Source organism: Sorex araneus, chromosome 5, assembly GCF_027595985.1.
Source record: "Sorex araneus isolate mSorAra2 chromosome 5, mSorAra2.pri, whole genome shotgun sequence".
Taxonomy (NCBI): domain Eukaryota; kingdom Metazoa; phylum Chordata; class Mammalia; order Eulipotyphla; family Soricidae; genus Sorex; species Sorex araneus.
This window is the reverse complement of record NC_073306.1, coordinates 156406368-156421492: the sequence shown is the minus strand read 5'-3', so window position 1 is coordinate 156421492 and position 15125 is coordinate 156406368. Positions and strand designations below refer to the sequence as shown.

General features: G+C 35.6%; 1 protein-coding gene across 1 annotated transcript in view; it reads left to right on the top strand.

Annotated features, from left to right (window-relative positions):
- The first annotated feature begins 4485 nt into the window (after positions 1 to 4485).
- Positions 4486 to 15125, top strand: part of KCNIP4 (potassium voltage-gated channel interacting protein 4) — a 540146-nt gene continuing 529506 nt past the window's right edge. Inside the window, exon 1 of the mRNA XM_004616544.2 lies at positions 4486 to 4669. Within this exon, the coding sequence (XP_004616601.1) occupies positions 4570 to 4669 (100 nt within the window). The 5' untranslated portion in view covers positions 4486 to 4569. The remainder of the gene's footprint in view (positions 4670 to 15125) is intronic.

Genomic DNA, 15125 nt, shown 5'->3' with positions numbered 1-15125 from the left:
ACCTAGCTTTGTAGCTGGTATGTGGCCTCTTTGCTGAGTTTTCCACTTGTCCTTAAGGCTTTGTGCTTGCGTTAAAACACTCCATGGATAACTTCTGGAGTCAGACCTAGGTTTGAATCTTAGGCCAACTCTTTTCTATTGCAGTCAATTAAACCTCTGCTTCCCTGTTTCTCCTGTCCAATAGAAATAATAGCAATAACTACCTCACCTATGGTGATGCCATGAAATCCTCGTAAATATTTAGTTTTTAGTTGACTGATTTCTCAAATAGTATTTGCTTCAAATGTTGACTAGTATCAATTAGCAACCAATTCACTTGTTTTGAAGCTTCACACATGCAATATGAATGCTTGATCTTACCCTTCAGCTACATCCCCAGACCACTCAACAATTTATGAAAGAAAATGTGAGCTATGCAAAGACTGAGAGCGTTTTGTTTATTTTGTTTCTTTTTAACCATACTACCTTGTCTAATACCTTGACCTTAAAAGAAAGGAATACAGAGTGAATAATAAGAAACAGAATAATTTTTATTTATGTAGTTGTATTGTTAGAGTCCAGATCTAGAAATGCTCAGAGCTGACTTCTGACTCTTCACTCAGGTGTCACTCCTGGCGTTACTCAGGGGACCATCTGGGGTAGAGGTGATCAAAGCAGTGTTCGTCATGTACAAGGCAAAAGCATTACTTGCTATTTTATCTGTCCAGTCCCAGGTTTAATTTTAACCAGGTAAAATTCACAGAGGTTCTGAATTTAGGAAATAGAGTGATCTGTCTCCTTTCTACTACCACTCCTGTGTCGTTTGTGTGATACCAAAGGGATATTGATTATTTTAAGACCAGAAAACTAAAATTAAGTAAGGAATGAATTAAATCAATGCTTAACTCCTCTTTTTTATTGGGTTCTCTAATAGTTTGCCTTAAAAAGTGAATTCTAGGTTCTATAAGAGGAAGATATATTAGAGTTGTGTACTCTATGTTTGCTTGTTTTATATTTGACATCACATCAAGCTATGCTTAGGGACTCCTGGCTCTGTGCTCAGGGGAGTTGGGCCCAGGGGACCATAAGTGGTGCCACGAATCAAACCTAGGTCAAACATGTGCAAGGCAAGGACTTTATCAATTGTACTATCTTCATGACCCTTGAATTCATATTTTTTGCTTTTTTTTTTGCCATTCTAAAATGCATGACTGTTACCTCATTGTGGTTTTCATTTGCATTTCCTGATTGATTAGTGATTTTTTGTGGACACATAACTTATCCTTTTGGCCATTTGTTTGTTTTCTTTGGAAAACAGCATCTGCTCAGTTATTCTACTTACTTTTTAATCAAATCATTATTTGAGGTGAAACAAGTGCCTTATATATTGTGAATATATATTATCTCTTATTAAACATATAATTTGTAATTCTATTTTTCAGTTCTAACTTGCCTTTTAATTTTTAAAAGTATTTCATTTGCAGAAATTTTTGAGTTCTATGTAATCCTACTTGCTTATTTTGATGTTATGGACAAATCTTAATTTGAATGTTAACCCAAGTAACATGGTCATTGACACATTATGGAACAAGCAGTAGGGCTCCCTGGGATAAAAAAAATAGAACATATTCTTGTCAGATATTCAGAGGTAGTATACTGTGTCTTTAAACAATAATCCAATTAATGATCCAGATAGGTAGTCTGAATTTGGTTAATTAGTACTTAAAAATACTTTTTTATTCAAAAGTTTCTGGGGTTAAGAAATTGATTAGGATGTTTGGGAGAATCATTTTAAGTATGATCTTCAATCTTGGGTTGATAAATAGTTGTACTAGTGCTTGGGTTTCTTATTCCATTTAATGCTTGTATAATTATGGGAAAAAATAATGAACTTTGAATTGGGAAAATAAGAGTTTAAATATTGACCAATCATTTATCCAAGTTTTGACTTGAGTCTGCTATGTAAATACTCAGAGGATTATTTCTCTTACATCTTACCTAATTAGACCTACTATAAGAGTAAAGCATTGGATTAAGACGGAGAAGCATTATATATAAAACACATGGGGTTTGGCAGCTACCTAATTAGTTACAGCATTGAGCAAACATCTGTAGTATATCTAAGAATATATGCATCCTATTGGAATCATGGTTAGTGTATAAAGAAAATGGAGGCATGATTTTCACTCTTAGATTTTTCTTATGTTTCATAGACATGTACCCCAAAATCTAAAATGTAGTATAACCAAAGAAAAAATGTATAATGAATCATTTAAAATGGAGTGATTTCCTTCAAATTTTACTGGAGAAATTTTATAGAATACTTATCACCACTTAACAGAAAGATGTCATGACGAGTTTTGTTATTGGAGCAAGAGAGAAAGCAGCGTAAGCAGAAATCTTCAATTGGCTGTGCCAACCTGGAACTTTAGGAGTCCTGGATCCAGAACTCCACCAGGAATGATCCCTGAATGCAGAGCCAGAACTAAGCCCTGAGCATCACCAGGTGTGGTCCAAAAACAGGCAAAACTAAAAAAGAGAGAGAGAGAGACAAGTTTGGGGCTGGAGCGATAGCACAGCGTGTAGGGCATGTGGCTGACCCGGGTTAGATTCCCAGCATCCCTGAGCCCACCAGTAGTATTTCCTGAGTGCATGAGCCATGAGTAACTTCTGTGCATCACCAGGTGTGACCCAAAAAAAACAAAAAGAAAAAAAAAGAAGTTTTGTTATTGTTGTTTCCAAACAGATTGATTTGAACTTAGGCATGCCAGTGGGGAAGATCAAAATGAGTTAGACATTGGCCTGAGCTCAAAGGCTCAAAAGATGAACTGCATGGAGCAGAGTCAAAGAGGTAGAATCTTCCAAGTTTTCCAGATCATAGATACCAGGATGTTGCTCCGAAGAACGTGAGCATTATTCAGTAGCTATTAGGTGAAATATGAAAGGTGTTTGATGGAGGAAATGAATGGCGAGGGCTGAATTACAGAAATTTGGAAATTTTATCTCAATTCTAAAAGTAGTTTTCATCAATTCTAGGAATACTTCAAATGAATTTAGCACTGCGGGTAGGGCTTTGCCTTGCATGTGCCTGACCCAGGATTGATTCCTTCGTCCCTCTCGGAGAGCCCAGCAAGCTACTGAGAGTATCCCGCCCACACGGTAGAGCCTGGCAAGCTCCCCGTGGCATATTCAATATGCCAAACACAGTAACAACAAGTCTCAGAATGGAGACGTTACTGGTGTCTGCTTGAGCAAATCAATGAGCAAAGGGATGACAGTGACAGTGACAACTCCCCTTGTTACAGAAGAATATATTTATAGAGGAGAACTAGAGTTGCCAAGTGCTGATCCATAGTCATTCACTGAGAATTCTCCTTTTAGACATCAGACTGAATCAACAGCAAGCCTCCCTGAAACCAAACACACCAAGGTTGCCTGCATTCTATCCTGCCCTGCTTCTTCTGCCTGATTATTTTGGTTCTCATTTGGTCCTCAGTTTGTTCATCCATGAAATAGGACAAGTGAGTTTGTTTTCTTGAGATGATTTCTAACTCTTATAATTTTTAAATTCTATATTTTCCCATGAACCTGATCTACTTACATACGGATGGGTGTGTTTGAGAAAGGGGCTAAGAGAAGGAATAAAACTTTGCAGGATAAAAGCAGAACCCCCTCAAACTATCCTGAGTTGATTTAAGTCATTATCTTTCGTGAAAGCATAGCCAGACACATGGAAAAGAAAGTCAATAGTTTGGTCTAAGGAGTTGGGAGGAGTTCATGTCACTGCACTTTAAAATTGAGGAATAAAAAGTGTGAGAGTGATGCCTCAAAGGGGAATCATTTACCCCCCGTGAGTCAGACTGATCCTTATAAGGCAACTCATTGCGAAGAAGAAAGTCGGTGTTGAATAATAATCTTTAAACCTTATTTCTCTCTGCACCCAGCTATTTGGGACAAAACCCACACTTTCTGCTGACTAGGAAGCACTGCTTCTGAAGCAGCTGAATCTAAGCTGTCACTCCGCCTCTTGGCATTTTCTGATTTTCCCTTCTTTCAAGAAGCAGAGCTCTGGTCCTGCACGGGCGCTGGAGCAGCCTTTGCTTAGTTTCCGTTTCCAAGGCAACTGACCAGCCCTGTGAGCCACCAGCAGCGCGGCGGGCGCAGGAGAGCAGGTCCAGGGGCCACTGAGCTCCCCCTGCCGCGAGTCACGTTTACTCAGGACCTTCGTGGTAACGTCCCGGGTGTTCGGGTGATCTGCGCTTTACTTCCTGCCTGGCTGTCTCTCTGCAAGAGTGATAAAGAGGATGCTGATAATTCCGACAGGCCCGGCTTGATCTGGCTGCACTTCTGTTCTCTGCTACTGTAGACAGATGAATATATTTCTCTCTCTCTCTCCTCTCTTGCCTGCATGCTCTCTCTCTCTCTCTCTCTCTCTCTCTCTCTCTCTCTCTCTCTCTCTCCTGCTCTCTCTCTCCCTCGCTCTCCTCCCCTTCTCGGTAGCCTTCTTAATGTAGTTTAATGGCTTTACAAAGAAAGCGAGGCAGAAGAGCACTTCTCTCTGGCTGTGGTCGGACCATGACCTAGCTAACCATGAACTTGGAAGGGCTTGAAATGATAGCAGTTCTGATCGTCATTGTGCTTTTTGTTAAATTATTGGAACAGTTTGGGCTGATTGAAGCAGGTTTAGAAGGTAAGGGAGTGCTTTTTAGTGACTTCTGCACATTCTGTTTTGCAATAAAAAATGTCTTAGGGGGGAATGCAAGAGGTACCTGAAATGAGATCAGAGAAATATGACTCTGGGTGGACATACAGAGCTGTAGCTTTTGCAGAGTAGGGAAGAATGAATTGAATCAACTTTTTGTAAGTTGCAACAATGTTTTAAGAGCCAAGGATCTTAAAGATCCGAGAAACACCGGAAATAAGGGTGTTCGCATCAATACTGATAAAATTAAGGATTTGTTGTAGATGTCTGCTTAAATTGGAAGCATGGAAACCACATGGATTTTAGATTGTTTTATCACTTAATCCCTAATATTTAATATTGGCGAATTTTATATGGATATATTGTGAGGTCCACTTATTTCTTGATCTGCAACTATTTGCATCAAAGAGAGATGTGTGTACCTGTATCATAATTGCTTATCATTTCAGATTTTAGGCAAAAGCTTTTTTATGATTACCTTGGATATATTTTTATAATACCTATTTTTACATCCCAGTGAAGAGTTCTAAAAGGTTGATTCCTCAATTCACATGCCAGACTTTAAATTCCAAACAGTCAATTGTTTATCAAGACTTGGTATTTACATTAATCAGAGACTTATTCTCTTGAACAATAACCTTTTATTTTTAAGAAAGGAAAAAAGTAAGCTTTGCACTTGCCTGTACCTTTCTCTGAATTGTTTAAGAATTTTGGTACATTTTGATTATTATTTTATCTCTTCTCAGAAAACATTGAGAGTATATTTGCACACAGCCAGTTATTGTTTCTGTAAAGTTGTCAGAGCAGTTGTTAAAAGCTTCCCAAGATGATGGCTGACGTAGTTACTCTCTGATATATTTCTTGCTCCAGATTTTAAACTGGAGGGAAAATGCAAATACGTTACAATTGTATTTACCTCTCCAACTACCCCAGTCCTGCAGAGACTGACAGTCACAAATGACATAAATAAGGTTGCATTCAGAAACTGCAAATGTCAAGTCACAGTGTGTGTATCAATAAGATGTAAACAGTCAGAAAACCACCTTTGTAACTTTCATGGAGGGTAAAAAGGGTTTGTCCTTTTTGTTTGCAGAATGTGTCATACAACTTTCTCTGATGGAAATATTTATACCTCTAAAAAAGAGGGTTAATTGTAAATTCTGAAAGTGGTTTGCTTTTTAAAGTTGACTTTATCTTGTGCATCGTCATGAAATCAATAACTTGGCTTGTCTTCTCTATTCATTATGGTCTGTTATTTTAACTGGCAAATGCGATAGGAATCACCTATTTTAATGCACTGATTTGTATTCCCTCAGAGACTGACAGGTAATATGGATTTGTTTTGGTGTTCCTAGTTACATTGATGGCTTTGTTTTGCCTTGTTTTATGGACGAAGCGTGGTTATTCTTCAAACTCTGTTGTTGAGGACTTTCCCTGTGGATTTGTGATGAAACCTACTTTAGGCTTTGTTTCAGGGACATTAACATTGACTCTCTCCAATGAGTTTTTGTGTTTCCTTTATCTAAGAAACAAACTCCTTGATGAAGCTCTTTTATTAATTATTTTTTCTTATTATCTCGTTCAAACTTGCATCAATTTATATGAGAAGTTGCTTCCTTTTATTTTGTAATGAGCAGTATCAATATTTTCCAGACCAACATTATGCTGATACCAAGGAGATAATGATCAATGTTTATAATTGTTACATCTAATTTGGTAAAGCTGAGACAAAACAGTATAGCGGTTTCCATGTTCAAGTTTCTATAGGAGTTACTTTCAAAGTGAATGCTAAAGTCAGTCAACATTTGAGACTAGATTTAAGTTGGCTGCATACTTTCATGATAGGAGATATAAAACGAATGAACAGACTAAACTATTTTGTTTTGTTGTATACAGATCAAATCTATAAATCAGAGTGTATAGATGCAGAAGTCAAGCCTCATTTGGTTAATGAAAAAGAGAATAAAAAGCACTTAATATCAAAATAATATCATAGGTTTTCTGTATTTCTTGAAAACCAGCTCTGATTATCATTTAACTCTGATTTATTTTCACATGGGGTTTGTTTCTTTCTCTACCAGTTTAACTATGTAAGTACAGGATAATGATCCCTTTCACTTTTCTGATTTCTGTCTGCTTAAAGTCCTTTTAAAGAAATTTGAGCTTTAAGTAGGAAATTTAAAAGCTAGATTGAGGCCCTATGGCTATGACTTTGAATTGTTTACTTTGAACAATTAAACCTTTTAATTTAACCTCATGTTTTTCAGTACAGCTCTTATTCAGAATGCAGGTTTATTTTGCATTACTTATTATCATTATCTATACATTGTGTCCTCAATGGTTGTATGCTGTAATATGTTTGCATAATTAGTTATTGTGTGCCCTTATATATGTGTATAATGTACTTCAATAAATTGGTAACATTAAAGCCTGAAATATTTGTATTTTCTTATATTTGAGGACTTTGAATACTTTCTATTTTTAAGAGTCTAGTAATTATGCCCTCATCTTGGGCCCTTCGTTCCTGTCCAGTGTGTCATGCATAAGTATATAGATTCATGGAATACAGTTAAAACAAAAAAGTTATAGGTAGCATATGGCATTCTTTAACATGAGAAAATAAAATAATTGTAGGAATATAGATTCTTAATCTTCCTCAATTAGTCTCTTGCTTTCTAACCTTGGAAAAACCAACTTACCTCTTTAATGTCAGAGAGGAAAAAATTGAACTTGATCACTTCCATGAAACTGTCCATTCGAGTGATTCTATGAGGTTATCTTATAATGAGAATTTGATAATTAATATAATATATATAATGTCTTATGAAATAAGTATAATTGGCCTAGTTTGGAGTTGATATACACTGAAGATATTAGACTAAGTTCTCTTCCTCTTGCATAGTAGGGTAATTCAGTTCGTCATACCTCAGGGAGGTTTACATTGTATTTCAAGAGAAAATGTCCTTTCCTGTAGCTCTAGATTTGACATTTGGGGCTGCTATTTTAGGAATCGTTGCAAATAGTTTTTAAAACAATTGCACAGAGTTCTAATAAAATCAGTTCATCATGTTATAATCTATTAACTTTTCAAATATTGTTCGTTTCTTTTCTTTATATTTAGTTCAGTTAAGCTTTAATATCCTTGGGGGATTTTGTTGTTTATGTTGTTAACAAAAGTAATTTTAATATCAGGTCAGTATGTTTGCAAATAAAGCTTTACTTTGAGCAAAGTTTTGGGAATAATCACAATACCAGTGTTTTGAATTCACACTGATTTTCCACTTTGTAAGGAGTTATAGGAAGTTCAAGAGTTATGCTTGTTTGGGATTCTTAGAACCCCACAACAGTTAACTGCCTCTTTTTATTAAAATAGTTTTTTGTTAACACATTTTAGAGAGAAACAGTCAATGTTCGTATGGCACAGCTATTTCATTATCTCTATATGCTATGTTGACCTGAGAAAATATCTACTTAAAAAATGTATTAGATCATGCTGATATGGTAATAGAATCCTTCCACAAACAACCTTAATAAAAGCAAAAACTTTTTTAAAAAAGTACAATACTGGGAATCTTGGGGAAAAAACATTTTTTTGTGAATTGCTTTTGGTAGGACAAATATAGAATTAACTGATAATAGATTTTATATGCTTTCATTAGAATGTATTCAACTCACTTTATCTAGCATATATCTGTAATGGTCTTATTACAGATGTAAATTTCTTTAAGACTCTTATTTTCTGTATACACAGAGGTGGAACCCAGAATAATATTTATTCTGTACTCTTGAGATGTGCTTATGTATTGAGTCTGCCAATATAGTTAGTAGACCAACTGGAAAACAGTTCTGACCATGTGACCATTATATGATGTGAAATGAGAGCAAAAATACTGGAAATGATTTAAAAGTAGACTACCTTTTCCATCTCAAGTAGTATAATTAGCATGTTATAAAAAGATCAGAAAAAAATCTATTTTCTTTCCCTAAATAAAATGGCATACCAGAGTCTGATATGTATTTATATCATCAGAAAAATCTCTAAACTGTAGTGCTTAAGAAAGATAAAATTTGCTTCTAATAATAATAAAAACCATAAATTTACTATCTTTTAAACTATTTTGAATGCTAATGAAGGGAATGCATATACGATAAATATTTCCTTATAATTAGCAGTTTAAGAATATTTATTTTTAAGGAGGGGATGTTGGAAGAAAATAAATCAGTCTATTCAATGACTGCATTCAGAGGATATAGGTTTATTTTGCTCAGGCTCAATAAGGGAAACTTCACCTTTTAATTGTCATGATATTTGGGCGTATATGTCAAGCTCTTTTCTGTTTTGCTTCTTTGGCGCCACACACTTAAGCACTCAGGGCTTACCTCTGGCTCTATGCTCTTATATTATTATAGTGACCACTCAGGGGATTATATGTGATGCCAGGAATTATACATATTATTTTTAATTCATAAATGCATAAAGTGGAATAATGAATGACAACTAGTATTAATATCTTGATTTAACCGAGGACTGCATTAATACAAGTGTCAAATTTCATATAAACTGTATAGTAGGCATATTATGAAGTGTATAACAGTGCATAGTATTAGCATGAAGGAATATATTTCTGAGCACACTAGACTGGGGTGGCATGGAGTAGGTGGACAGAAGGTCATAGAGGACCGTAGGTGGAGAGTCTTGGACGTTTTGATGGTTTTGAGGTAAGGTAACTGTATACTAAGATCATACATGTCCACACATTATAATCACATTGCTTTAACTATAATTATGTTTAATTTAATTTATTAGAAAATGACTAACATTGATATAGATGTGTTTTTTTGATATTCATCATGATCTTTTGAGATATATTCTGTTGTCCTCAGAGATGAGAAAAATTAAACCAAGCCTTGGCTTCTCTTTGAACACATCTCTCTCCTTTCTCTCTCTTTCTCTCTCTATCTCTCATTCTTTCTTTCCCACAACACTTTTTAAATTTCTTGAAGAAAAGAAATAGAGAAAGAAGAGAAAGAGAGAGAGAAAGAAAGAAAGAAAGAGAGAGAGAAAGAAAGAGAAAAAAGAGAGAAAGCAAGAGAAAAAAGAGAGAGAAAGAAAGAGAAAAAAGAGAGAGAAAGAAAGAAAGAAAAAAAGGAAGGAAAAATTAGACCTATAGCAGTAAGTCATAGATCAAAGTTATTTAACCACTGAGCCATAGCTGAAATTCAGACTCAGTCCATTAGGCTTTATATTCTATTTTGTAAATTTAATTATTACACCAATTTCTGTGATTGTGTCACAGCAATGGCTATAGTAATGGCTAAACATTTGGTAAAGGGGATAAAGTGATCAAGTATACTTTCACTTCTTCAATAAACTTTCTTGAACACATTCTAGTGGCCACTCAGGGGATGATGCTCTCAATCAGTAGCATTGTTTAATAAATATAAGCTTTCATATTAACACACTGACTATACTTTTCTAAGTACAATATAAAGAATATTATGGAGTCTCTGTTTTAAAATTATGTAAAATCTGGTAATATCAATGTATTTGCATTGGATTCCTGTCATTCGAATGCAGTTTTACTTGGCTTATGTGGTAAATATGGAGAAATGTGGATATTTCTCCACCAATGTCTATCTGTTTACCAGTCAGTAATAGGTAAGACTGATGGAAACAGTTGGAACAAATGGATGTTTCTGGAGAAAGAAAAATCAATACAAAACATTACTACGTAAAGATAAAACACAGACTGTAATGAGGAGACTATATGTGGTATGAAAGAATCTGAGACTTATGGAGATTGATATGAACATGGTATAGCAGTGTAATAAGAACTTGGACACTGGAGTAAGATTTTAGGGTTGTTGTGCTCTGCATTGAATAAGAGGATAACACACCAGCCTCAGTGGAATTTTGGCTTGATCTTGATGATCATCATTAAAAATATACGTTCCAGCTTTTACCAGCAGGCATAAAGCATGAAGGTATACGGCACAGATAAACAGTTATGGGGAAGGGAGATTGCTTTAATGGAGATTCTACTGTAGAGCAAACAGGCTGAAAGGTAAATGACATATGCCTTTGGGAGGCAAGATAGTAGGTCTAAGTATATATTTTTTGTCCATTTTTTTTCTATTCACTCTGTAATCATGTCTTTTTTTTTATTGAATCACCATGTGAAAAGTTACAAGTTCTCAGGCTTATGTCTCAGTTATACAATGTTCAAACACCCGTCCCTTCACCAGTGCCCATATTCCACCACCAAAAACCCCAGTATGCCTCCCACCCCCACCCCCCACCCCCGCCTGGGTAACTGATAAATTTCACTCTTCTCTTTACCTTGATTATATTCCATATTTCAACACAAAACTCACTATTGTTGTTGGAGTTTCAACACAGACTCACTATTTTTGTTGGAATTTATCCCCCAACAATACAGCCCTATTGACAAGGAAATATTTGATATTGAGTTTTCCACTGATGAGAATGGTTTACAATTTCTGTATTTTAGTAATCAAATCCAGGGAGATTAAAGTTGGAAATTGAATCATTTCCCTTCCTGGAGCAGCATGGAGCAAAAGCTTAGTTCACAGTCTGGATACATGGTTGCAAGCACTCTCTGGAACCCCAAGTCTTATAGCTGCCTCTGGTTCCTGCTCGTTCGGCATTCCCGCGGCTGTGCAGAGGCATGGCCACTCGGGTCGAATCTCGGCCGGAGCCCGAGCTCCGGCCCTGGCCCGAGCCTGCCCAGGTGTCCCGGTTTCAAGTTCAAAGCACACATTTTTTTGGGGGGCGCCACAAAGTTCATACCTGCTCAAAGGACCCGTAAAATGTCGGACACCACCTCTAATTATATTTTTCAGATGGCTAAACTGTGGATTCAGAGAGAAAGTTTATTTGTTCAAGGTCACAACTGAATACATGAAGGAATCTGAATAAGTTCTGTATCTTCAAGTAGTACTAATTCAAGTGGCATTTTCTGTAACTACAGAGACAAATACTGAAAGTCTGATAAATGTTCACAGATAAATTTAACCCTAATTTAACGTTCAACTTTCCTAGATACTGTGCCTATAAAATTTAAAAAATTATTTGAAATTCTTCAACATACTTTTCATCTAGATCTATGAACTGGAGTCTATTTACTATAATATATACTATAATATTTCACCCAAAGTAAGAAATATCACCTATGATAACTCAGCATAAAATGAAGAAAAGAGGCATCTAAAGGTCACATAATTAAACTTCTGACTCATCAATATCTAGAGTATTTAAAAATTTGCAAAATTAGTGATATAAACTTGATCAGTACATAGATGAGAAAACTGAGTCTCATAGAGATGACTTTTTCAGCAACTTCATTTTCATAGAGCTTATCTCAGCAGAACAGATCCTAATAGAGTGTACCTAGAACATTAAGTTCAAACATAGCATTGATAGCACCAAATATTTATCCAAATCACTTCTCTTCTGTTATTTTACTAACTTGCGTTTTAGCATAGCCCTATTACTAGATATAGGTACCACTGCAAGAAACCTTAGGTGGAGGGACTTGCTCATAGAGACGCTGCCTTCTTTGACGATGTGTCAGAATAAATAGTAGAGAGTCATTATCACTCACAGTCAGTCAGGGACCCAATATAGTTCTGAAAGAGCCAAGTTTTATATATACTATAATATAGAAATAACAAGGAAGTTGAAGTAATTTTCACCACCCTGATTATTAAAATCTGAGCACTGAGTGATTCACTTCCCTACTGCTTTCACTGTCTCAAAGAGTCCGACTCTGACCTCTCTGCTTGATACTCACCTTCTCTCTCTAGGTTGTTACATATGGTTCTTTGGGAAAAATTTTGAACAGGTCACAAGACCCATTTTCAAGAGAAGTTTATTGATGAAATAATACCAGTTGTGTGTTTCAGGTTTTAGAGAGCCAGGGAATAGCTCTACTCAGGATAGTTTCTGAAGGGCAAGCTAATTGGGACTCATAATACTAAAATCAAAATTTTAAGATATATTTATCATGTGTCCTTGGATTTTTTTCCTATATAGAATCTGATGTCTGTCTTAAATGGAAGACAGACTATTTTTTTCCTATATAGAATCTGATGTCTGTCTTAAATGGAAATGGGCATGATCATAGTACTTCCTTCCTTCCTTCTCTTGTTTGTTATGTGAATTCATAAAAGTTAGTATTCGTATGCGCTTAGAATGTTGTCTTTGATATTATAAATGATCTGCTTAATAGACCATCATCAAGAAGCTCCATTATCTACCTTTTTACAAAGGAAGGGGACTGCCACTCAATATCTGAAATCAAAAGCTGGATTCATTGCTTGTTGAGCAAGTGACAGATATACATGTAGAATATGGTTGCTGGGTGTCATGAAAAGTGGATTTAAGTTTTCCCAATGTGTGACTATCACTAATAGGACTGTTATTGGCTAAATTGTTGTAATAATGATTCAGCTGCTGTTTGTGTAATCAAAATTTATTTTTTTCTCAAAACTGTGGAATAGAAGCTTTTGGTTTTTATGGCAAATAAACTTTAAGATAATTTACTGACTCCCAAGTGCCAGCCATTGTGCTAGACACTGGGAAGCAGCTAAAGCAAAGAGACATAATCTCATCAATGCAAACTGATCTTTAAGAGGTTGGGCTATGTGGTAGAATTATGCAAAATTCACATACAGCAAAATAGTTATGGTCAAGTTCACTCATTTATTCATTTATTCATGTGCCTTTACAGTGTTCCACACAGTATTTTAGCCACAGTGATTATTACCACCAAGCCCTTGAATAATGTATGGACTAATGGGGAAGTAAGAAGAAAATGTAAATGGACAGAGGAATATATAATCTTTTACTTTATAGGAGCAAGAATAAAATATGTGTAGGATAACTAGGCTGTATAAAATTATTTGTAATGGTCTTTCAGAAGAACTGACTTCCATACATTTTTAAAGAAATGAGTAAGACACAATAGAGTTTAGAATAAAAAGATTTCAAGAAAATGGATGATCAAATTACAAGATCCTTTGGTTCTAAGTTTCTCTCTTTTGTCCAAGGGGCAGAGAATGGCCAGTGGGACTAAACAAAGGGCTCAAGTGAGGGAAATAGAAATTGCAGGGCAAAGGGAGGATGACTAAGGTCACAGGGAGCATGCAGAGCATCCAGTCTTTCAAAGTTTCTGATTATAGCTTCTTTCATGAGCCTTGATATAAATTTCCAAAAATAACTGCCTGGAGACTGGATAAATAGCCCAGCAGTTAGGGCTCACCTTGCATGTGCCTGACCTGGATTCAACCCCTGGCAACCCTGACTTTCCTAAGAGCACTGCCAGGAGTGATTGCAGAGTGCAGAGCAGGAATGGCCCTGAGCACAGCTGGGTCTGACCCCACCCCCCAAAAAAGAAACCACACCTGCCTGACCCAATCTTGGCACAGGTTCTGTTCCCTGAACTCTCTTTACCGTGTCCTAGATTTTTTCTAATAGTGATTGATTAGCTGTGCCTACAACTCTTATGTGAAAAACGGCCTTGTGCTTCCCATGAACAATCATTAGTAGGTTCCCAAGTTAAAAAGTTCATTTTCAATTTTATTACACATGATCTGCCTTTCCTCTTGCCATATGTTTGGGACTATCAAATGTAACATTCATATTTTCTTACAAGGTTGTGCTTAGATCCTGGAATATAAAGCATACTTTTAATTGAATTTAGGGAACAAAGGTAAATTGTCTAAATAGAACTTGATGAGATAAAATATCTAAAAAATTTTGACCACATGCTATAATGAAAGTATTATAACAATGGAGGAAATAAGACAAATTTCACCAAAAATAAAAAAAGATTTTCATTCTGTTTTTCTTTGTTAAGACCTCCTTCTTCAGCTTATTTTAATGTTAAGAAAAAATATTCAAATTACGCATGTTCTGATTTAAGATGGGAATAATACATTGTCATCCCAGATATTCCCACTAACACATGTATTGTGACTAGCAAGAATCATAGAGGCTGTTGTCCAACCCCCTCGTTTTATGAGTAAATTGAGGCTCAGGAAGGTTAATTGACTTATTACAAATGACAAGACAAATTGGTAGCATTAGATACCATAATAATTACATAATCTGTCATAGAGCGATAAATTATATTCTAGGTGAGAAGGTAATAATTTTACATATTTATAAATCTAATTTTTAAAAGCCCTGTAAGGTAATTCTTGTTATCCATAATTTCAGGAATCCTGGCTCTTTATTTACTTAGGAATATATTATGAGGAGATTTTCATCACGTTGCTATTTCTAATTTTATTGACTTATATCCAGGATGATGGTGAAATTTCTTTACTGTGTAGGTCGAAACAAGATACCTGGTTAGATAATCAAATTTGTGGTAACTCAGACGATGTAGGATGCCAAAAAAAAAAAGAATCTTTGTAC